Raw genomic sequence first — 25,384 nt, 5'->3', positions numbered from 1 at the left:
TGTGAGCACCTACGAAAGCCGGCATGGCACACGAGGGGATGGGTGGTCAAACCACACCGGATAACCTAGGGGAGGTCCAAAACCGGTTCAATTTTATGCCACAGGTCATTGGTCGTGAGCGGGAAATCGAACTCGGGTCTCCGGGTTAATAGCACAGTGCGATGACCATTACACGACCGCTCCCCTACTACGGCACACGGGAAGACACGTGCGCAAAAACACACACGTACCAGAAATGCTCCCAAGTTTTGTTGGTCACCAGATTGCCAGTCCAGCTGTGAGAGATCTCATGGGCAACCACCTGACCAAAACAAACAAAGACAAAGATCACCCATATAGCCTTGACAGACTGTTCAGGCAAGTGCTGTTAGCAAGCATCTTTTTTTTTTTACCAGGTAAGGCCCACTGAGCTAAATAGAGCAGCTCTTTTTCAGAAGTGACATGGCCACAATTGATAACACAATGAAGTGGTTTATCATGTGGAAATGTATAGCAACCAAATACTCTTATAACGCATGTTTCTAAATGTGGAGGGAAAAACCGGAGGACGCGGAGAAAAATACATTCGACTACATCGAGAGAGAACATGCAATCTCCAAATATATAGGCGTCAGGGTCGGGATCGAACCGACGACCTCCTGTACACCAGGTGAGGTAGTTAGCAGCTCGCCATCGTGGCTGTGAAGGTCGGCACGGCACATGAGGGGGTGCCCAAGTCCTGATACGCTGTATAGGGCCACTACTACAAACAAGGGCCCTTTCATTATGATTGCGAATAGACAAGGAACAAGTGTATGTAAGATGCAGCATGTTGTCATAAAGGAGTGACTGAACGAGGTAGGGACTTACTCCAGCCAACGACTTATCTCCAGCCTAAAAGAAATAACGAAAAAAACACAATATTTATTGGAAGCGTTAATTTGAAACAAATGTGAATTATCGGCTGATAATGACATATGGAATAATGTCACTAAGAACACATCATCACTTCTTATCTTACGAAATATTGCATCGTTATATGCACAGTGCAGAAGCTATTTAAAATTAGATATATGAAACATTAGCCTCACATGTATTAATCAGCATCATTATCGTCATCAATCCTCAGCACCATCGTAATAACAAGAAATGTATGCATGTATGTTGAACGTCTTTCGCACCGTATATAGCCAACCGTGCTAATTGGAGGCCCGGGGGAAGGACAACAAACTAAATACAAAAATCAGTTCTAAAATAAATTAGTTTTAAATCTAGACTCATGATGTCACGTGTTCCGCCAGCGACACTCGTTTTAGTATGGTGGCCACCCGTGGATCACACTTAAAAGTCCCGGTATAATGATTGTGTTTGATTTATTAAATTACATTTTGTTCCTTTATTCTCGTTCGTAAAAGAAGATCGAGTAATACCCCAGTTTTCGTCTCCCCCTTAATGTCGTTTCGCAAAAACATTGTTAATTTATTAACACCGATTTGTGTCGCCTCAGCCCACGCTTACGTCGCTGACAGCATCGTCCGTCCTTTCTCGTTATCCATCGCTTCTCAGCCTTCGCCTCCACATACCTTGTACACAAACTATTTTATGCCTCCTGTAAAGAAATGTACTGTAGAGTACAAAACAGGATTTACGTACGGTGTTTTTGTGATCGCTTTGATTTACGTCGTTTCGATATTCGTCGTGGCACCTTTCAGGAAAGCATCCCCGACGTAAACCGGGCTATTACCGTAGTCCTGTTAATGTTTTTTTAGTTTCCAACTGGTAGCATGTGCAACACATACTGATACCTACTGTTGTCATCACGACCTATGTAACCACGCTTGTAACGAAGATCTGTGCTTATAACATCTGTACACCTGCTGTTAGTGTTTAGTTTGTTGTCCTTGCTCCACCCCTACCATGAGCCAAGTTGACTACGTACGGTATGAAAGAAGTTCAACGTACGAACATACAGACCGTCGCAGGACGCCCAGCCGAACAGTTCATTGGGCCCTTTCTGCTGAAATCAGTAAAATCTACTCTAAATGTACAAATGAAATGAGAAAAGCAGTAAGAGCTTGGGAAATGTTGACCCAGTGCGACTTTGGAATTCCCTCCCAACAGCAGGCGAGGGTAAGGCAAGGTCAGTGACACGCAGGGCGATGACCTGGCTCATGGGTAGCATTCCCACTGCTCATTGCAGACGTTCACAGCTTGAACCCCGGCAGGCCACCCTGGTCGTTGCTGCAGATGCGTAAAATCCACCGTGGACGTTCAAAAATGATTCCGTGACGTCTTTGGAAGAGAGTAGGCCATCGTGTGCCGGGCGTTACGGTCTGAATTTTTTGCAAATTTGGAAAAAATTCCACCGCAAACTGGGATCGCGCAGAGCAACGCTGCCTGCGACTGCAAATCTACCCCAGACTGTGCACGTCAAACACAGCGCCTTCCCTCGTGATGATATCCTTGCCGCAATACGAATGACACCAATACCAAATGTACTCTCTTGCTATTATTATTCCTACGATCGTGAGCGCGCAAGCCGCGTGCTCCGGGGGCTCACCAGCACGGTGGGCGTGACGAAGGTGAGGCACGGGTTCTCCATGCCGCCGTACGGGAAGGAGGGCGGCAGCACGAGCAGGTCGTAGCGGCCCCACACGTACGGCCCCACCAGCTCCTCCGCCGTCGTCAGCATCGTCTCCGTCTGACGGCGCAGACGGGGGCGGCCCTCCGTGAGAACAGGCGGTGGCCCGTCACCAGCGGGCCGTCGGCCGCACGTGCGGCCCCGTGGCAGCGGTCGTCACATTTTTTGCCGAGGCTCGCGTTTGCGGGACGGCGCGGCGTGTATCCGACTCGCAGGGTTTAGCCAGAGGCGTTTAGCGGATATACGCGAGCGACACACTTCTGCTCGTGAAACGCGCTGCCGCACGCACAGCGTTCACTCGCCGACTCGCTTCTCGCCGGAGGGGGAATGATGCTGAGGTGCGACGAGGAGCCACGGACAAGCGGGAAGGCAGCAGCAGCAGCAGCTGGTGATCCGGCACTAATAACTGCCCGAGCTCTGTGGCCCTCTTTGTGTTAAGGTGTTAACGGCCGACTAATGAGTGATTCAATGCGGGAGGAAACCGAAACTGCCATTGAAAACCGACGAATGTGAGGGAGAAACACTCCATCTAATAACGAGGTGAGTTTCTTGACAAGGCAGGGGAGGGGGTCTGGCTGCTCAGCGCCCACGGGAAGTGACTTTCATGACATCTGTGTGTGGTCCACCAACCCTCGCCTCCACAGCGCTGGATTGCAGGCGAGCGCCACCACCGCCCGGCTAAAGGTCGGATATGCGAACTGCTTTGAACATGAGACGATGCGCGACTGTGCTTTAGAAAAAAGACAAGCGATTGTACGTTACAACAAGAACATGTTACCGCGTGTGTGATAAGGTCGCATTTGTGGACAGGCACAAATACTACGCTTGGTGTAGGCAGTTCATTGGTCAGGCCCGGATAAGTGACGGTTAAAACATGCGACAATGTACTCTGCTTCGATGAGCCCTGTATCAACGTCTTGCCAAGTGACATCGCACTGTGGAAGTCAGAGGAGGTTCATCACTGCCGATGTAGCGAAAACGTCACGAGAGCAAGGAGGCACACTGACATGACTTTGGCGTTAAATTGTGGGACCATATACGTTTTCATTTTCTGCAACTAGTAATCTACATTTTATATGCAGGCTCTCGCGACCAATATCATCATTCATAATTAGTTTATTTTGTGTTGCATCGCGTATATATGATGTCATTTATTTTTTAATCTGTAAAGCTCCACTACCCGACAGAGACAATTAAATCAAGTTGTCACGTGATGGGCAAATGTGGCAATTGATTATTTTTTTTCAGAAAATCAGAGGAATGTTGAAAACTTTGACAATTGTATCCAATGTTTGGTTGGGAGATTTCATCCAGCATCATCACGCGTGAAATGCAGCTCAGTAGATCTCATCGCGTCAACAGCTTCCTGACCCAGGTTCTTCAGTAGGTGCCGTGACGTCATCAGCAGAATCATGCACGTGATTCAGTTTAATAACTCGAGTTGATTGGTTGTGATTGGCAGGTAAGATAAGTGTAATTAGGTGAATCTCTTTAGTGGTTCGTGAAAATGGGCTTTCCTTAATTCCATTAAGGAATTACACTCAGGAAATACCATTGAGGAAAGCCCAGGATTACAGTAAATATAAAAAATTACACCCAAAACAATCTAATTATAAATACGTGCAATCGACAGCTACTTTGAAATCAAAAAGTAAAAAACCAGCAATGTCACTGAAACTACCCCAGCTCAGTATCGCTTCCTTCCTGCTGCTAGATCTCACAGCTCGTGTGGCGTACACAAGACCTCAAGATCTGCTTCATACAAGCGTCCCGCCATCTTCCCCTGGGTCACAAACTCTTGGCTGCCACTCCGACGAGGGTCAGGGTGACCTGCCCTGCTCCACACTGCTCTCGCATCCACACATGATCCATTTACACCCTCCTCTCCAAAATTATATTTCGGCATTTGTAAGTTGCCTCGAAGAAATCGAGATGAACCATCAAGCATCCTCGACATTTAATCGGATTAAAAAGTTGAGAAGATTATTGCGAGATTTAAAAAAAGTATAACTCTGACCGATAGAGGAATGCACACACCATCTATGCTTCTAGAATCCACGTCTTTTTTTTACTCACGGTGACTTAACTATTCCTTCAACGTAGTTTCTACAATCTATTAAAGAACGTGCCTGGTAACAGAGTCAGATACCTTCATTCTCACAATCACTTCCGAAATGCACACAGCTACCTACTACCTCCCTATATCCATTTAATATTTCTGTTATTTAATTTATATTTGTACTACGAACTATCCGAGGCTGACTTGCGTGACAGGAAATTTGTTATTTAACATTGATGTCTGTTTGTGTAATGTATTTTCCACTTGTCATGTGACCAAATGCTTTGTCCCTGTTTCTTTTTCGCTTCATTGCTGTGCTTTTTGTTAGCTCATCATGTCGGTGACCCAGGTCACCCTTGCAAGCGAGACTCTACCCCTGATCTCTCGGGGGCTCGCCTGGTTCAACAAAGCAACTCTAAACTCTTTAATTTCCTATCAACAGTTGCGATTAGATTGCATGAATGCTATCAACAGTTGCAGACACTGAGGTGCACGGCACGTCGCCTATGGTTAAGGTTTTGCTCAGAGACGTGGCACTGTGAGCATTGGTGACCGGGGGCCAATGCTGATGAAATGGCACGTACCTCAGAAAATTCCGAAGCAGCCTGCTCCACAAACTCCTTCTCAGACCACACCTTGCTCCTTGGGCCTATTTCCCTGTGAACACAAAAAGACAAAGATCCCCCGTCAGGCCTTAACAGACTGTAGGGGCAAGTGCTGTGAGCGAACACCTATGAAGGCTGGCACTGTACACAAAGGGGGTGGGTGGCCAGCACCACACTCAACCACCTTTGTCTCCCCAGTGGCGATATTTTGAGGCATCGAACCAGGTACTCATTTGAGGCTGAGTCGACCTCGGGGAGGCCCAGGACCGGTTCAGATAATTTAATAACACTTAATACCCAGGAACAAAAAAAAGAACAAAAAATTGTTACACAGTGTAATCGTCACTGGTGTTGGCCGTGAGCAGGAATCGAACTCTGGTCGCCAGGCTCGTAGCGCAGCGCGCTAACTGCTACACTATCTCTCCCCACACAAACAAAGCAAAACAACCACTATTTTACATCCACTATAGGACGTAGGCCTGAGTGGTGTAGAGAGCCCACGAAGGGTGGCAGGTAGTTACGTATGCTTACACACTGCACCAGCTACTCCATTGAGGCCGAGTCGATCCAGAATAGGTTTCTGATACCATCCCACTGATGTTGTTGTGTGCATGACCAAGAATTTCACCCAGGGAATCGCCATTAGTAATCTATTTGGCCCCGGTGGACATTGCACACTCTCGGTGGCCGGAACGAGCCTTCACATTGGACAACCACTGGTGTGACTTGATGGCTGATCTTTCCAAACGCCCACGGGTTGCCGACGACGATTAGCGTCCCCATACCTCTGATAACCGCGGTTGACTATGTACGGTCCCGAAAGAAGTTCGACTGGGATTTTAATTCAAGTCACATAACTGGGAGGCCCCTCCGTTCTGCTGACCTACATCCCAGCGCATTGGGTCTATGAGGGTTAAAAACGTCCCGAGGTTAAGCACAGTATAGGTTTTTACCCTTTCAACTGGTACAACTGGTACAAAACTGACACCTTTATACAAGGCATCATGTTTGCAAAAACCACAACACAAGCAGTCAAAATGCAAACAGAAAGAAACAACTCTGATAATGATATGCACTGTCCTTGAAGTTGATTGGTCCACACCCGAGACAGCTTTTCTTAGAGCCTAGTCTCCATTGGTGTTGGACCAGATGACCCTTGTGTTGTGGTTATTGCAAACATGATGCCTTGTATAAAGGTGTCAGTTTTGTACCAGTGGAAAGGGTAAAAACCTATTACTATATTTTGCCACTGGTAAAGGAGATGTCTCATAGTGTTAAGCACAGTGCCTGCTATAAAACGCGGGAATGTTTGGACGGCAACATCGATAACAAAACCAAATGCTAGCTATGGGGACCTCATTTGCCAGTAAAAATATGATAATTGGTTCTTTACCCTTATATCTGGCAACAAAACTGACACCTTTTTACAAGGAGTCATGTTTGCATAGACCGCAATACCTGCAGTCATAAATACAAACAAAAGACATAACTCTGATAATGTGCACTGTCCTTGAAGTTGATTGGTCCACACCCGAGACAGCTTTCCTTAGAGCCTAGTCTCACATGGGTTGGACCAGAAGACGCCAAAAGGCGCACAACTCAAAGACGTGTTTGCACGAGGGAAAAAATGCCTGGAGAAAACCTGAGGCGTTGCAGGGGGATACGCATCCAGGCATTTGAAAACACGTAAAATAATACTTGGATTGTAAAAATAGCTGGAATAATATTGTCGTACGCAGTTAGGCCTTGGGGACTGTCCTCCGCAACTGTCAATTATTTTCATAAAACTCTTAACTGGCTTGACTGAACCCCGCCACTTAATACCAGTGCTGTACAAGTTGCCATTGCTGTACAAGTTGCCAGAGCTGCTCATCGGGAAGGTGTTGCCTGTGCCAATTTCCAGCGCTCATTGCCCTCCATGTGCGTAGGTATTTAATGGCCTTCGCGTTTGATCGGCTAAATTAACCGTCACCAAGATTTCAACTTAAAATCTTGCCCTGCTGCTGCTCCGTCACCCAAAACACCTCCATTATCTCTCTAGATAAAAGTAAAACGTTCCATTTTCAGCGGAAAGATCTTTTTTTATTTAATCCAGGTGAGCAGCCACGCGAACGACTCGCAGTGCAGTGCAGGCCATAGATCAAAACAACAGTTTTTTTCACAAGGGTGCTGATCTTTGCCAAATTCCTTGATGCTTGTGTAAAGAGTCAAATGACCACATCAACATCACGTGGCAATGCCTACGAAACATCACCTTGGCAATTTGCCCCAGTGCTGTTGATGGAGACTTTGTAATGTTTTCGACAATAATGGGATCAACGGGGCATATGTCACATGTGAATCAGGCCCAATGGTATACAATTATAATAATCATCGTCATCATCATTTCACAATGACTTCTACTTGGAATGCACCACACAGCATGTTCTCGTTCTTCATGAAAGAGAATGACTCAGAGCCAGAAGCGCGAGGAACTGCTGACGAATGTGAAGGCAGCAGCCAGCTGGTGATGCGCAGCCAAAATCTCCCCCCCCCCCCCCACCAAGCTCTGCAGTCCTCTATATATTAAGGTGTTAATCGAACAAAGAGTGTTTACATGTGTGAGGAAACGGAGCACCTGGAAAGAACAGGTGGAACTCACATTTGCTGTGCCGCCTTCTCCTGGCAAACCAGTGTATGGCGGTCTCCTCGACGCCCACAAGGCAGATTCGGTGCGGTCCACCAACCCTCGAGTCCGCCACACGGCATTAATGTACCTTAGTGGCCCCGTGCAAACACTGCCAATTCCACATTCCCATGACGGAGTCTATCCACGTAATTAAACTCAACTAAACTTTTTATTTTACCAGGTAAGGTCCACTCAACTGTATGGCTCTTTTTCCGAAGTCACCTTGGCCACAATTGATAGCTCAACGAAGTGGCTTGTCGCGCGTAAATTTATAGCAGCTAAATACTTTAAACGCATAGCTATGAATGTGGAGGGATCTGGAGAAAAATCCATGCAACCATGGGGAGAACATGCAAACTCCAAATATACAGCAGGCGTCATGGGTCGGGATCGAACCTACGACGTCCTGCACACCATGCGAGGTAGTTAACATTTCGCCACAGTAGTGCCCCATTATTTAATGTCCATGACCTACAACAAAATGGTATTCATTGATAGACCCCACTTGAGTGATGGGCTGAGTCAATGTGCAGCAGTGATGATCAATGTATATGGCTGGACGAAAGCCTCCCAAAATCCATCACCGTCACGAATTTACGATGTTAACAATCCACCTTCAGCACCTGCAAAACACGAGCTAATTTCATCGCTCCATCTCCTGTGGCAGCACTGTGCTCAGACGCTCCCGTCATTATTCTTGTACCATCGGTGCCCGCCGCCCGTAGCGACGCGCGTCCTGCACGGACAGCCCCCGCTTACGTATCTTAGGTGGGGTGTGACTGTGCCGATGTAGAGGTGATACGCGCTGGGATTAGAGATCGTATGCCAGCGCGTAATGATTGGCTGTGTAGGTGGTGACGTGCGCTGACGGTGGAGGATCAGGGGTCAGCGCGGGGTCGTGGGTTACGGGGTACTGATTGGCTGTGGACCGGTGACGTGCTGAGAGGGAGTGATCGGGTGGCAGCGCGGTGTGATTGGTGGAGGAGTGTTAACACGCGCTGGGGAAAACGGATCGTAGAGAGAGTGCGTCGTGATTGGTTCATTAAGGAGCGATGCTCACGTTGAAGTACGCATCAGCTCCGCCTCTCGTGAGCAGGGGCTATAAAAGGGGATGCACACAGGCGTGAGGGCAGTGTGTAACCAGCGAAGAATGAAGACGGGGATGAAGACCTAGGGCCCTGCAGTACCTAGTCCCGCTGTCCTAACGGGACCGGGACTCTGTGTAACCCAGAGGCGAGTGTAGTGTGTGTAGCCATAGGCGTAAGGTCTACACGAGCCGAATGCAGTGTGTGTAGCCAGGGACATAGGGTCTACACGAGTCGAGTGTATTGTGTAGCCAGAGGCGTAGGGTCTACACGAGTGAAGGGTATTGTGTGTAGCCAGAGGCCTAGAGTTTACACGAGAGTAGTGGAGTGTGAAATCGGAAGAAAGGAGACTACGCGTTGTATTTTGACACGTAAAGATTTAATAAAAAGTGTGTTCCCGTCAAGAAGTTCCTGCCGTCAATTCCCATACTTCACCTGTAGCGTGCCTCACGTTCTTGCTCTGGCGTGGTTGTGTCCTCGCGGTGTGGCACGTGTGCGTGCGTGTCCGTCTCATGGTGATGTGAACATACATGATGGCAAGGTGCTTTCGGCGCGTGCACGTTATCCACCAGTGCCAATTTGTGTGCGCGAGTGTTCGTGCATTTGACTCTGAGTGCGTGCAAGTATGCGTGTGTGTTCGGGCGGAAGTGTAGCAGTTAGCGTGCTTTTTTACGAACCCGGCGACCCGAGTTCGATTCCTGCTCACGGCCAACACTGGTGACGATTATCTGAACCGGTGGGCCTTCCCGAGGTCGCCTCAGCCTCAAAAGAGTACCTGGTGCAGTGTGTAAACATCACCCCCTCGTGTGCCGTGCGTACGTAAATAATATATTGTACTCCAAAGTGCATGTATTTATGCGAGGCGCAAAGTACTTGGTGTACACGGTAGGTAGAAGTGAAGGCTGAGAAGCGATGGATAATGAGAAAGGACGGACGATGCTGTCAGCGACGTAAGCGTGGGCTGAGGCGAGACAAATAGGGTGGTAATGGTGGTAATAAATTAACGATGTTTTTGCAAAACGACATTAAGGGGGAGACGTAAATTGGGGTATTGCTCGATATTTTTTTACGAACGAGAATAAAGGAACAAAATGTAATTTAATAAAGCAAACACAATCATTATACCGGGACTTTTAAGTGTGATCCACGAGTGGCCACCATACTAAAACGAGTGTGTCGCTGGCGGGACACGTGACATCATGAATCCAGATTGAAAACGAATTTATTTTAGAACTGATTTTTGTATTTCGTTTGTTGTCCTTCCCCCGCACCGCCCGATTAGCACGGTTGGCTACATACGGTGCAAAATAAGTTCAACTTAATAATAGCAACCTCTATTTTATAAAGACGCCTTATGTATTGAAGTATCTCAAAGCGCTGCGCATAAACATAATACTACACTCACTATTATAGAGAAAATCCAAGTGAAATAGAAAGATGATAATAACAATATCAACGACTACACTCGAAAGTCCAACAAAATGAAGAAGTACGATCAAATAATTTAGTCCGCAAAAAGGTTTGTGGACAATAAGCACAAAGCTGAGTGCCAGATCACCCCCGTTGCAACACATGACAAGGCAAATTAAAAACATTACCGTGTTTTCAGCCATGCAGAGCGAATGTACAAAATCACCACGTTGTTACAGATCCATCAACTAATAAGCCGAGCGCCGCGCCGCGTTAAACCGGTCAACAGTTCATCCGACGGAGGCGACGATGCTCCAACAAACTGCCACGGACATAAATTGATGGTAACATCACATCGTTCGCGACTGCAGGCCAAGCGCAGAGGACAAAGGAGGGGTTCTATTGCACACGTGCATCTGTTTAACAGCCGCGCCGGGGTCGGGTCAAGTGTAATTATGGTTGGGTTTCAAGTTGGATTTGAGCTCGGAACGGTGCCGGACAAGCAACCATAGACACCTTCCTCCAATGCTGATTTAAGAAAAACATTGGAAATTTGGACGTTCAAATAGTGGTCAAGAGGGTCGACCCGGGCCCCACGATCCCTTCCGGGAGTTGCTAAAGTAGATACCGCTTCGTCACAAATATACGGTCGAAGCCTCGTGGACAGACTGGCCCCTTGCAATGGAAATGTGCGATTGCTTTCGCTGGGTCAGGACCACGAACTGAGATGAGCGCTCCCCTCAATGTGTGCTCCAAAGGGAACCACTCAGACACGTGCTCTATCAAGCAGGGCGGCAATGAATGAGCAGACCCGGTAGGTCAGATGCTAACTGGACCCATCGTCCCTTTGGGTATAACAACTGAGTATTTCTGTTGACCATTGAAAATAGGCAATATTATAGGACTGTGGAGTTTCCACCACTGGCTCTATGATGGCAAGGGGGATGAGCAACTGTTTCATGCTCATTGCAGCAAGGAGATTTGTTGACTTGACTTTGACTGTAAACTGTGGGACTCACTCACCGCATGGGTCCGAAACTTGCAATCCACAGTAACTATAAGCTCCGGCAGGCCTAACCACCAATGCCAATTAAATGACACCACAACTCAGCATGGCATCCTTCCTGCTTTCATATCCTGCTGATGTTGCAAATTCAACATTTGACCTCCATGGTCCACTCGTGCAGTATCACCACATGTGGCTTTAGGCCCAGGACCGGTTCAGATAATTATCGTCACTGGTGTTGGCCGTGAGCGGGAATCAAACTCGGGTCACCGGGTTTGTAGCGCGGCGCACTAATCATTGCACGACCGCTCCACGTACATAAACGTACAAAACAACAACAACAACAACCGCCATTCGCCACTAAGTGGCGGTGACGTCACTACGACCCTTGTGCCAGGCCATGTGCACCTTGAGGCCACGTGAAGTGTCGAACGCCCGCTGGCAGGAGGTCACGGGGCAGACCCAGGTGCCACGGGTCGACTGACTGAGATGACCGAGATGACTGGCTGATGCACCACCTGTGCCCCCTACTGTGCCAACTTGCTGTGCTTTAGCCACCCGGCGCTCCGCTCGTTGTTATGAGCGTCGCTCCTCCGCCCTCCGTTGTTGTTGGAGGGCGACTGCCTCCAACTGCCCAGTAGCGTCCTTCACAAGCCTCCTCCACAGAGGCCAATCTTGACACCGCTGGTACCAGTCATCGGCAAGTCCACTCAGCACCACGTCCTCCTGTACCACATCACTCCAACTCTTCTCTAGCCCGTGCCGTGCCCGTTTAGCCCCCTCGATCCGGCCGAACAAAATATGTTAAGGCATGCGGTGGCTGGGCATGCAGGCTACATGACCCAGCCAACGCAGCCTTGCCTGCCGGAGGAGCTCACCGATGGGACTTTGTCCAGATCTTTCAATAATTTTTGAGCTCCTCACACAATCCAGCCTGGTTAAACCCAGGATGGATCGTAGGCAGGCCAGTCTAAATGTTTCTAACCGGTGAAGATGCTCCATTAGGGGGGTCCACATTTAGCAAGCGTAGAAAAGGGACGGAATGACCGAGAAGACCTGAATCTTCGTGCAGAGCGACAGACCAGGTAGCTTCCACACAGCGTTACGCAACCGATGAAAAGATAATGCCGCTCGACTGATTCGGAGTGAGACCTCTGCTGTTAAACCGGAGCCGGTCATGAGCACACTGCCCAGGTATGGGAAACTCTTCACAACTCTCCACAAGTGCCCTATCACCAATTGGGAGTTGTGGGGGTGGAGTGTCCGATGGTACAAAATACCCAGGCAGGTGCTTCGCTTTGGTGGGGCTGATGGTAAATCCCCACCTCTTAGTGGAAAGCTCCAGGTTCAGCAGCAGCGCCTCCAACTCCTCCTCTGAGTGAGAAGCAATTACCAGATCATCGGCATGCATAACATGGTTGAGCAATAGGGGGCCATCCCTTGACCACACCCAGGCATCGATCAGCATCCCATTGTATCTGTGCCAGATGGAAATTCCTCAGGTACCGCTATTGAAGGCTTCACTAACTACGTGGTCGAAATATATGTTAAATAATGTGGGAGCCAGAGGACATCCCTGTCGCACCCCAAGGTGAACAGGAAATGGCTCCGACTTCCGGCCACGTAGTTTTACCTGGGCCAGCTTACCATCATGAAGGTCCTTAATGATCGTGAGCAGAGGGTCAGGAACTCCGAAAGCACGAAGAACAACCCAGAGCCCAGGCCTACTGATGGTATCATAGGCCTTGACCAGGTCAATAAATCAGAGATGCAGGTCTTGACGGACAAAAAATATGGCATCTGTACAGGACCGCCCTTTCCTGAAACCGCCTTGGGACTCCGCAAGTCTCTCCTCAGTGTGCCTAGCAAGGCGATGTTGAATAATCCTTGCCAGGACCTTTACCGGCACACTGAGGAGTGAGATGCCCCTGTAGTTGTTACAGTCTGTGCGGTCCCCCTTCTTAAAGAGGGGGACCACCAGGGCATGTGCATCTTGAGGCCACACACACATATATGTACACACATACAACGCACGTCCCCATCTGTCACATCCTCCTCTTCCTTATTGTGTGGAATTTTGCACAAAGGATGATGGGAATGGCACAAGACAGGGGTCAATCGCTTGTTCCAGCGTGGGTATAGAGAAACCGATTTTGGTTGCGGTAATTGTGGCCAACAAAATGCTTGTGGGGACAATATGATCACAATCCACGTAAAAAACACACACAATTCAAAGGACAAGGAGAAAAATAGTAAAACCATCCCACTGTGGCAATGGGCATAGTGAGCCGGTCGTAAGTACAGCTGGCCGTCTGTGGCACTGTAAAAAACTTCCAATCGCCGCTGCAAGTTCAGCCTGCGTGCATCCTCACGTTCGGGAGGCCTGAGAGTGCGAACAACGTGGGGGGGGGGGGGGGGGGCTTACTTCACGGGGAGCACAATGGCCACTGGTTTGAAGCAGCTGCTGCCCATAAGGCAGGTCAAGCGAGATGCTTTGGCAGCCGGGCACGTTCTCTGCGGCAGTGCTTGAAAGGCAGCCTGCGAAGGCGTCGGCTCGATAATTATCGGTTGTGAAAAAAGCTGCATGTCGCTACACGCTGCAACTGACGTGCCGGACAAATTGATTAAGTAAAAAAGAACACATTAATCTTCGTTCTTCCATTGACTGCCCTTTGTCAATGCACTGCTGGTCGGATGTATTTCCACACCGTGCCGGTCACGGGGGTTGTTTGGCCATACTTCACTTCGCTGGTTCATGCGAGTTTGTAAAATGTGGAGAGGCCAGGACCGGTTTAGATATCACTCAGCGCCAATTCTGGCCGTGACAGGGAATCAAACTCAGGCCAGCAGGTTCATAGCACAGTCCGAAGAAAAAAAAAAATGTCAGTCCGGTCTTTAAATCACCGATTGCCACGGCTGAGCAGACTTGGCAGAGACGGTGGTTGCTGGGATTACTGCTCCAGAAATCAAAAGCACCGTTCAATTTAGGCACCTCCGTTGAATGTCTATGTTCTTCCAACTGCCGCATAAACCATCACCACGCGAACTCCGCTCATCCTCGCAGTGGCTTTTGGCTCGCCATCGAACAAAGACGGTCACCGCATCGCGCGCTTTCAGATGCGCTTCTGCGGCCGTCTGGAACGCTCTTCCTTCCGATATTAGGAAGCCACTGGAGCTGTCCACTTTTAAATGATCTCGATTGAAAACTCGTTACTTTAGAACTGCTTTTTGTATTTTCCCCACTAATGCTCGTTTGGCTACGTAGGCTACGTACGACGCAAAAGAAGTTGAACATACACACATAGCACACCTAGAGGGTGTTAACCTTACTCTTTCACGTTGGCCAGACTTCTTGGAAGAGGCAGCAGCACGCACACTTCACCCCACCACACGCGACCTGCCGATTGACCGGGGATTCTCGGAGAACGAACAATCGGCGCACGAGTTTCGCAAGCCCAGTGCGCTCCCCATGACACCGCCGCAGCATTCCCAGAGCACATTTTGATAATCATTGACTTCTACCCTCAATATTAAAAGGTATGTAAAGTGAACGTAATGTTTGTTTATGTGTTTTATTATGTGATTGTGTAATGTACTGTTTAGTGAAGAAACAGACAACTAAGTTATGCGATGATACGTCTGACCGCAACCGTGGTTCCCCGAACCTCCTATTTCCCAAAGGCCCCTCCCTGTACCGCACCAACCGCGGATTTGCCTACCGCGGCATTTCCCAGGAACCTAACCCCTGCGGTTGGTGAGGGATTGCTGCAATCTTATTGGACTCTGCTTTGTGGAATGGATGATGCTGATGATCAGCTGCGCACTGGTTGGTGAGTACCTGCTCTCCAAGGCTCCGACCACCAGGGCAATGAGGTAACTGGGTATCTGCACCTGCGAGCACAACACAGAGTGCGTGTTAACACGGCAGAAGCAGCACACCAAGCACGACCGCGTTCCGATGGCAAAGGTGAAATCGTGGCAGAAACCACACTCTGTAGTGACGTGACCTTTTGACTCGCGAACGTGGTCACGACTTAAATGATATTATGAACACACCTAATTCATGTAAATTAATCGTCCCCAATTGTGGTATATCTCGAAGTAAACTATCTATCTGGGTGACACTGTGCAGGCAGATGGTGGCAAACTTCAACTCTTGGTTTGGTGTTGTCTCAAGCCCACCATTTCGTCATCATCATCATGACATTTGTACTGTACTATAGTGTGGGCAGTCAATGGCGACCGTCCAGAGACTCGTCCCTCTACTGTACGAATGTGGAATTTCCACCAGTGGCTCGAGGCGACCGACAGCGGTGGCCGCTTGAGCGTGGCGACACCGATTTTGTTCCGTTTACCGACAGGGAGACACGGCCACCCTCCCATCGCAGGGTGACGTTCCGTGCCTGTGCGTCTCAAGGGTCTACGCGAGAACCAACAACAGCTACTGCTGTAACCCGAGTCTCGTTTATAAAGTTATAAACACTCCTTCTCAGAGTGACTGACATTTTACAGTGATATCGTTTTTTTGTAATTGAAAACAATCTTATTCTTGGATCTTTCGGTAAAGTCACGTAGAAGGGAAATAATAAAATAATAAAAATAAAACAATACAATTCTCACGACGTTTCGGTCATAACAAGCAGCAGGACGGCTGCTTGAGTTGTGGCCGAAAGTTCGTGAGAATTGTATTGTTTTATTTGTATTAATTTATAATTCCCTTCTACGTAACTTTACCGAAAGATCCAAGAATATGAATTCCTGCAATCACGAAAGCTTTACATCGAAATGAAAACAATCTATTCATATCCGAGATGCAATAAATATTTTTCGTTCGTACTGCTCGTGTAGACGACACAGCTACAACGACAATTTCACACTCAGGTGGCCGAGCCAAAGAACCGCGTCAGGAGCAGCGGTGTGTAATGCCGTGACGTCTCCTATACACTACTACTATATACGACTACCATATACCACTACTATATACTACTATATTACTATACGAGTGTATATAAAACGTTTATAAATGTACATACATGTTTAATAAAGTACAGAACTGTACAGTAAATTATTCGCTAATCACCTGGACATGATAAATACGAAAGATGCGAGCCGGGTGGACTCGTTTCTTGCGCGGGCGATGCGGTTACACAGCCATAAAATCCACGTTCGCGTGAGGGCGGTGATTTCACTCCTCGCTTCCCGCCCCGTGCGGGGGTAGCGAAAGCCCGAGTCACACAAAGTGTGAGCCTGAATCGTATAATGTTTAGGTAGTGACAGGATACAGCCCATTAACATTGTGGTCCTCGTCGACAGCAGTGGTGCATTACAAACAATTGCAAGGGGAACAACAACTGGTCGTGGAGCTTCATCGCAGGCATGTCATACTATGTTCGAACAAAAAAGTTTTGCTGGCTGGATTCGTGGCTGCCTGGCCCGATGCGTGGCTGATGCCTGGCCGGATTGTTTTGAATGCCCCTTGCACCCACACTCCACCCCAGCCGTGTATCCTCCGCAAACATGATAGAGGAGATAGAGGGATGTGAGGAAAGTATTTCAACGAAACTAAAACTAGAAACTAAAACGAAAAAGTCAACGAAATCTATATTTTTTATTTTACGACATAAGGCCCACTTCAGCTATATAACTCTTTTTCAGAAGCGACCTGGCCACAAATGATAGCTCAACGAAGTGGCTTATCATGTGGATATTTATAGCAGCCAAATACTCTGAATGCACGTTGATTTTAAACGAGGGAAATAAATCTATGCGACCACAGGGAGAGAGAACATGTAAACTCCAAATATACAACAGGTGCTGGAGTCGGGATCGAACGCACGACGTCCTGCATACCAGGCGAGGTAGTTAACATCCCGGCACCGCAGGAGAAGGGAGATAGGGGAGGGAAGAAGAGGTGGAGAGGAACGGAGAGGAGAGAGGGTGTGGGGAGAGGGTGATAGGAAAGAGAGCAAAACAGAAATGAGGGAACGTGACAGGCAACGGCAGGGAGGATTAGGGAGAGGCAAGAGAGCCTGAGATGGCAAAGGGGAGAGTTGGCAATAAGCAGAGTGAATGTGAGAGGTGAGAAAAGAGAGAGAAAATGTGGAGAGAGATAGCGGGGGAGGGAAGTAGAGTGAGATACACTGGAGGGATGTGAGCGGGACAGGAACAAAGTGAGAAATCGAGATGCAATGTGATATACAGTCGAGAGAAGGCAAGACAAATGTGGAGAGAGGCAGGGCTCTGTATAAGAATAGTTTTGCTGGCTGGGAGTGAGGGATAGATGGATGGTCACCGTCCAAAGGACGTGTGGGTTGCTAGTCCTAGTTAAAATATTTAATTGCAAAACGCACGGTAATTAAAGGAGGAGAGAGAAAGTGCTACCTATTGCAGAAACGACACTCAAAACAGCTCAGAGTTGTGGTCAACTCGGGTCATTATAGGAAGGCCGGAGGCAACACTTGTCAGCATTTGAGAAATGAAATAGTCCGTTTGTTGCCCAGGACAAAACGTGCGAAGACGTTTAGCAGGGCTGTGTTTTTTTTTTATTTAAACCTGGATAATAGCCATGAGCCAGTCCCTGCAGGAAAGCTGTTTTTCAAACTCAACACATTGTTGAAATACAATGCAAGTTAGCACGTGTTCAGTTGAAAAAAAAATGGGTACCATTAACTGAAATGCTAAATTCCAATGTTGCGGTGATTGAGCAGCATACATCTAAGCATTCATTCAAGTTTATCGAGGGATTCATTTTAGGATACTTTACTTGGGGGAAAAACATATAACCAAACAAACCACCACGGTTTCTTGCAAGAGAAGTTACATATGTGCTTAGGGCATAGTCCGTCCCACTCGTTGGTGATGTATGATGACTCTGGGGCAAATAAATTGAGTACTACTTAGTGCACTTGCAAATCGAGATTTGCAATTCTCGCTACTGGGGTAGGGGCTCCACCAGTGGACTTAAGCGTGTGAACCTCCAGCCCTTAAAAAAAGGCCAAACGCATTGCCAATTTATTGCCAATTTACGACTGTAACGAGATTGTAACAAAAGAAGAGCTTAAGAATATGTTCGTTGGTGAATAGCTTTAACCAAGATTCTGATCTCAGGATTGTTTTGAATGTGGGGAGGAAACGAGGTTTCTGGAGATCACGTCTACATCTCTATTATTCGTTCATTTGTTTCTCAGTCCGCTTGGCTTGGTTAGGGCCGCAGCAGCAGCATGTTGAGTAGGGCGGTCCAGACTCTAGCTCTTCCTCGGGAATTCCCAATGTTCCCAGGCCAGGCGAGCGACATAGTCCCACCACCGTGTCCTGGGCCGGCCCCGTAGTCTTCGCCCAGTGGGACGTGCTGCTGCTGCTGCCCGGTCGAGTTCCAGGGGGAGTCTAATGGGGGGCATCCTTACCAGGTGCCTGAACCACCTCAACTGGCTCCTCTCGATCTGGAGGAGCACCGGCTTTGACTCTGGGGCTCTCCCGGATTACCAACCTCCTCACACAATCACGGAGAGTGAGCCTGGAAACCCTGCGAAGAAACCTCATTTCGGCCGCTTGTACCCACGATCTCATCTCTTCGGTGATTACCCAAAGCTCATGACCATGGGCGAGGGTGTAAATGTAGATTGCCCTGTAAACCGAGAGCTTTGTTCGAGAACTCAGCTCCCGCTTGTTTACCCCAGAAAGCTTCACCGAGTCTCAATACTCTGGAAGATTCTGGTAAGTAAAGTAAACTAAAATTTTATTTTATTTTACCAGCTAAGGCCCACTGAGCTATGGAGCTATTTTTTCAGAAGCGACCTGGCCACAAATGATCGCTCAACAAAGTAGCTTATCAGGTGGAAATTTATAGCAGCCAAATTCTAATCTGAAAACTATTAACTATTTTTATTTGACTAGGTAAGGCCCACTGAGCTACATAGCTCTTTTTCAGAAGCCAACTGGCCAGAAATTATAACTCAACGAAGTGGCTCATTATGTGGAAATGTATTTCAGCTACATACTCTGAATGCATGCTGTTTATAAATATGGAGGGGAAAACCGGAGGACCTGGAGAAAAATCCACGTGACCACTGGGAGAACATGCAAGCTCAAAATATACAGACGTCAGGGTTGAAATCGAACCCATGAACTCCTGTATACCAGGCGAGGCAGTTAACATTTCGCCACCGTTGCACCCCATGTTTGTTTCACTTGCATATCACATTTTTTTTTGTAGTAGGGGGCAATGTTGCAATGTGTCATCCAAATTGAGTAATTTGCAGTGTCATTTTTCAGAAGATGGATATTTGGCCAATACCAGGATTATGGGTGTGCACTATAATGCCCGTACGTGTGTATGTCAAACTTCTTTCGCACCATACGTAACCAACCGTACAAATCGGAGGTGCAGGGGAAGGACAAAAAACTAAACACAAAAAGCAGTTCTAAAGAAATTAGTTTTAAATCTGGATTTAGATGCGCTTAATTCCAGTGACTTCCTAATATCCGTAGGAAGAGCATTCCAGATGGGCGCAGAAGCGCATCTGAAAGCGCGTGATGCAGTGGCCGTCTTTGTTCGATGGCTAGCCAAAAGTCGCTGCGAGGACGACCGGAGTTCGTGTGATGGTTTATGGCTCGGCCATGACACATGGATACACCTCCAGCCATCGCATGAAACCGTCAATAACGAAGTTCGTCTCCATCGGCGGACGTAGGCCATGCATGAAAATTCTGTAATTCCAAGGCATGAGCCTTTTTAACAAGTGTTATTCCTTTTATCAACCTCTGAAGGATGATGGGATGATTAACCCCCATGCCCACCAGAATTTCAGCTTCACCATCAGACCTGGGGGTCAATCACTATTGTAAAATGTGCAGTTTGTAATGAAACGTTAACACAACGTAATTGTAATTAAAGCGAACATTGCTGCTCTCAGCAAAATTACGATTGGCCCCAGGACTGAGTCAAGTATCCTCTGCCACAGTATCGCCCGGCCGATTTACAACTCCCTGCGTTCATTTTATTACGAGCACTTTAACTTTTGCAAAACTCTCAACGTAGGATATTTCGCGACGTTAATTTAGCCGCTCTCCTTTTTTGGGCCGCTTCATCCCCACGGATGTCATCCCTCGTTTTACGCTGTCCAATATCCACTTGGTTTAGTTTTACGGCGACATCCCGAACGTGCGCTCGTTCACGGGACACACGTGCCTCCGTCTCTCCGCCTGCGCGTCTTTCCACGCTGCTACGCGACCTGGGTAAACACGCTAAATATATCGTTCATCCATCATGTAAGCCTCAACAGGTTGGTAATGCATATCGGTAGCAGGCGTGCGTTTCCAACGCACGTACGTACATACGCCGCATCGTATGCTGCCGATTGCGTGTTCGCTTTAGCTTTCTTGCGGCGAGATTTGGGATGCTATTGCAGGGGATGTTCACCTACTTACTGAAATCAAAGGCAGTTAAGTAAACACAGTGGCGCAATGATCTGAGTAGCCTATTGGGCAATGGACTTCATTATACATTTTCTTTACTTCAGAATTAATATTTTTTAAGGGTCTTCAACTGGCGACCCCGCACGGGACAAACGTGGGCCGAGAACGCTTAGTTATGGCCTGCTGAGAAATGAAGAGATACAGATGAGAGATAAACACGAGATCGAGGTGACAGAGTTGTAGAAAAGCGATAAAGATTAGCAAGATGAACAACAAGAAGATGAGAGAATCGTATACACCAGAGATACAAGTTCGTGGTCATTTGTACTAACGTCTTGACATCACGAAGCCATGTAATGCCATTGCATCTGCGCATCACGTGACATGACGTCATGTGACCACACCAGCAAATGTTGACTTGTATTATGTGGCCATTAGAAAAATGTAGCTAAAGAACCCTGCTCTAAGGAAACTCTGCCTCCTGCCATAGGAATGTGCAAAGTGCCACTGATGACTCCGTGATGGGCCACCAACACTGACGAACATGCCCAATGCTTGTTGGATTACGGCGATGCGAAGACTTTTGAAACCGGTATATTTACGTTGATATTCATCACGATCTCACAGTGGCGCTGTTCCACTTGTGCCCAGAGTGCCGCAGCTGATCCAATGGTTGTCCTGGGAACTTTACTGGGGGGTACAGAGGACTGCAGCTGCTGTGGGAGTGATCTGGGGAGGCTCGCGGAGTTTGACATGCACACCACACCTTACGAGTTAAATTCCCTATATTTATTTCATTTACAGACCAGGTATGAACTTTGTGCAGATATAGCACTGACATTGTACAAGCTCTCATCCTTCCATGGTGTATAAAATAAGTGCCACTTTGTGGTTATATAATTATATAAAAGGATGCCCCCCCCCCAACATTGTAAAACTGTGGAATTTCATCCACTGGATCACAAAAAGCTGTTATAAAAAAAATGGGTTTTCAATCTAGATGATTTAAGAGTGGACAACTCCAGTGGCTTCCTAATATCGGAAGGAAGAGCGTTCCAGACGGCCGCAGAAGCGCATCTGAAAGTGCGCGATGCGTTGACTGCCGTGCTTGTTCGAAAATTCATCAATGTACAGATGCATCATTAACATGCCTTTTGTCATGAACATGCCTCTTGTCTAGACTTGCATTGGCACGTTTGGCTCATTGCCATAACCGCCCCAACGCTGGACATGGATACACGTGTCGGTCGGGGGCACAGCGCAGCACAGGTGGCTCAGCGGTCAAGCGAGCGGCTCGCAGTCGGAGGGTGTAAGAGTTTGAATCCTGGTTGAGGGTTGACTCAGTGCATCAGCCCTCTGGGATCGATCAAATGAGTACTGCTTGCTTGAGAAGTCAACCAACAGTGGTTGTTCTGTGGAGAGACTCGCCCCCACCTTAGAAAGGTGGAATTTCCACCACTGGCCAAGGGCTGTAAACTAGAGATGACTGCTGCTGCTGCCTCAGTGGCCACTTGAGCAGGAAATGACTCTTGACTTTTTGACCATTAAGCTACCGAATGTTTCCACGCCCAAGGCCAGTCGAGGGTGAGCTGCCACTGCGTGTGTACGCACACGAGGACGTGCGCACTCGGAAAAAAAAAAATACAGACACCTGTGCGTGGATGGCCTCAAGGTAAATAGCAGGACGCTGGAAACAAAATGTGGCCGCTCTGCGTGAAGGCGACATGTGCAGTGGCTGCCCCCGCGAGACAAGCAGAGCGACCCCTTTTCGTATTTATCACGGGACCTCTCTTGCCACTATCAAAATATAAGAATAGGTTTTACCCTTTCCGGCATTAAACAAGTTGTGCAAAAATGTTAAAACACACCAAACTGAAACCTTTTGCAAGGAATCCTATCTGCGTTACCCACAATACTTGTGGTGAACATGCAAAAAAACACATGCTCTGGTAGTGCGTTGTTTGCCTTTTGGCATCATCTGGTCTTCCACTGTTTGAGACAAGGCTGTAAAGAAAACTGTCTCTGGTGTGGACCAATCAGTTTCAAAGGCAATGCATCATATACTATCAGAGCATGTTTTTGTTTGCATCTTCACCACAAGTGTATGTGGTTAATGCAGACAGGATTCCTTGCAAAAGGTTTCAGTTTGGTGTTTGAACGTCTTAACACAACTGTTTTATTGCCAGAAAGGGTAAAACCTATTCTTATACCTTTTCATATTGCCGCCCGACCTCCCCACGTCCGGATGTTTGCGTCGCGGTGACCTTCACCTGGAGTGGCCACTTCAAGGAGATTATTCAACGGTGCTGGCGTCATTCGGAAATTGGTGGTCGACCTTTTGTATTTTTAACCACAACAAATGATGTAATCGGCCTACGACAAAAATCGCCTGCAATATCTCGTCATATTTATAAAAGCTTAGCGGGCTTTTGAAGCCTGGATAATATTTGAGTGGGCAGCCACCAAGTAGAACACGACAGGGTATTGTGGGCTGCATGGCTGTGTTGTGAGCTAGAGGGGGCAAAACAATCCACAGTTGTCATTCATTATTATACTCCCTCACTTATGATCCCCACCTTCACAAACCCGCCCTGACCAGCGTGGTAAAAGTATGGACAAGTAATCACTGTGAGCTGCACGGCATGGGTAATAAGAGACATGGGTAACAATAATGCATCACGATGTTGACCAGTTCCACATTCATGGGTGTCTGGCTTGCGGGAGGACCAGAGAAAAACGCAAGAATACAAGAGAATAACCTAAAGCGCCGCGCGGATAGAATCAACAATCCATATCTGTACCGCAAAACTTCTGACAACCTCGCAGCTACTCCTGCAGCCACTTCATGAGGCCTCGATCAGCCACAATAATGCGGTGGGTATTTCATGGCCTCGAAAAAAAAAAGTAGCTCACCTCATATATCACTCATCTCATGTATTTATCAACATCAGTCCTTAGAATTGGGCTGGGCTGAATAAGATGTGTAAAACATTTGTCTGTAGCCATTGATTAATGGGTCGAGACCCTTTGACTCCCTGCATTTGAAAATCAGGTGGTTGTCGGCATACAAACCAAAGTTCTTTGCCGCGCTGGCTTAGTGTCCCGAGAGCATGCGTTGTCCCTCCGAGGCACCCAGCCACTTCTTAAAGTGTCACGATATTCAATCGGCGTATTATTCAGCTCACGTGATGTGACGGTGATTCTCACTTAGCTTAAGCGAAACTCTTTATCTGAGCCAGCTAACAGCAGATCATTCAAACTGTTGCAATGGCAGGCGCCATTCAAAAAAGCAACTCGGCAGCACTGTTTCAGGTCGAGATGTGTGCAACGTGGTGGTGAGATGTTAACTACCTCGCCTGGTATACAGGCGGCCGCAAGTTCGATCCCGACCCTGATGCCTGTATATCTGGAGTTTGCAAATCTCTCTTCCCGTGGCCACGTGGATTATTCTCCGGGTCCTCTGGTTTTTCCCTCCACATTTAGAAACATGTGGTTAGAGTATTTGGCTGCTATAAATTTCCACCCGATAAGCCACTTCGTTGAGCTATCATTGGTGATAGCCAAGTCGCTTCAGAAAAAGAGAAACACACCTCGGTGGGTCTTGCCTGGTAAAAACTAAAATAGTTGAATAGTTTTAGTTTTTAGTTCGAGAGGGGGCCAGATGGTCCGTGTTCATGAAAAATAGCGGACAAGTTAAATTGCCCATTGCCTATCTCCTGCTCGTGAGCAAACGCCGGGGGTAAACAGTCAGCCAGGCTTGCGTGACGCTTGCATTCCAGCAGGCCGCCTAGACAGTGCAGGCCCCCCACCGACTGGGGCGGTATCCTCGTCGGTAGCAGCGGTTTAACGCACTCGTCAAACGCCCGTCGACTTGTGCCAACGCTCGCCGTAGGGCCGCGAGCGCATCTTACAAAAACCAGAGAAGCGTACAAGTGCCTCCTAGCCGGGCCTTGAGCACGTGGCAGCAACTCAGTAACCGTAATTTGCGCTCTTGAGAAAGGGGTGAAAAAATGCCACCGATGTTAACGTCCCAAGAATGATTACTCGACTCATTGCCCGTGCAAGAATGCTGGGCTGTATTCGACCCTGAAAATGGGGAACGTTTCATTAACAAAGAGGATGATTTGTGAATTCCAAGTCCCATGCCTTGGTTGGCATGGGACTCGTGGTCAACAATAGAAATCATTTTAATAAATCACAACATTTGGGAGTGCTTCGAATCCCCTGCGATTAATACATGTGTAGTGACAGTGCGGAGCTATAGCGGGACAGTGTAGCTCCCCACGACCATGGTTACTAATGGACGAGTTAATGACGAGTTAACGAGCATTCATGAGGCGGGAGCCAATGGCGGGGAAGTGCTGCTAATGAACGAGTTAAGCATTCATAAGCCGGGATCAAATGGCGGGGAAATCTGAGAAAGACGTGAGCGGCAGGGCCAGATGCGGTGAGGAGGATTGAGGCTCAGGGTGTGGCCGGAGCGGGCGAGCATCAATAGCAGCGTGAGCGGAGGCTTG

General features: G+C 47.9%; 1 protein-coding gene across 3 annotated transcripts in view; it reads right to left on the bottom strand.

Annotated features, from left to right (window-relative positions):
• LTA4H (leukotriene A4 hydrolase) overlaps positions 1–25,384 on the bottom strand; it is a 129,664-nt gene that overhangs the window by 44,488 nt on the left and 59,792 nt on the right. For all 3 annotated transcript variants that reach the window (XM_061563076.1, XM_061563077.1, XM_061563078.1), the window contains 5 exons: positions 15,292–15,344; positions 5,264–5,336; positions 2,540–2,680; positions 850–873; positions 231–301 (listed from right to left, as the gene is read on the bottom strand). In XM_061563076.1, the coding sequence (XP_061419060.1) occupies positions 231–301; positions 850–873; positions 2,540–2,680; positions 5,264–5,336; positions 15,292–15,344 (362 nt within the window). The remainder of the gene's footprint in view (positions 1–230; positions 302–849; positions 874–2,539; positions 2,681–5,263; positions 5,337–15,291; positions 15,345–25,384) is intronic.

Source organism: Lethenteron reissneri, chromosome 30 (assembly GCF_015708825.2).
Source record: "Lethenteron reissneri isolate LAM-NWPU_2019-01 chromosome 30, ASM1570882v1, whole genome shotgun sequence".
In the NCBI taxonomy this organism is placed as follows: Eukaryota; Metazoa; Chordata; class Hyperoartia; order Petromyzontiformes; family Petromyzontidae; genus Lethenteron; species Lethenteron reissneri.
This window is presented reverse-complemented; position numbering and strand designations above follow the sequence as displayed.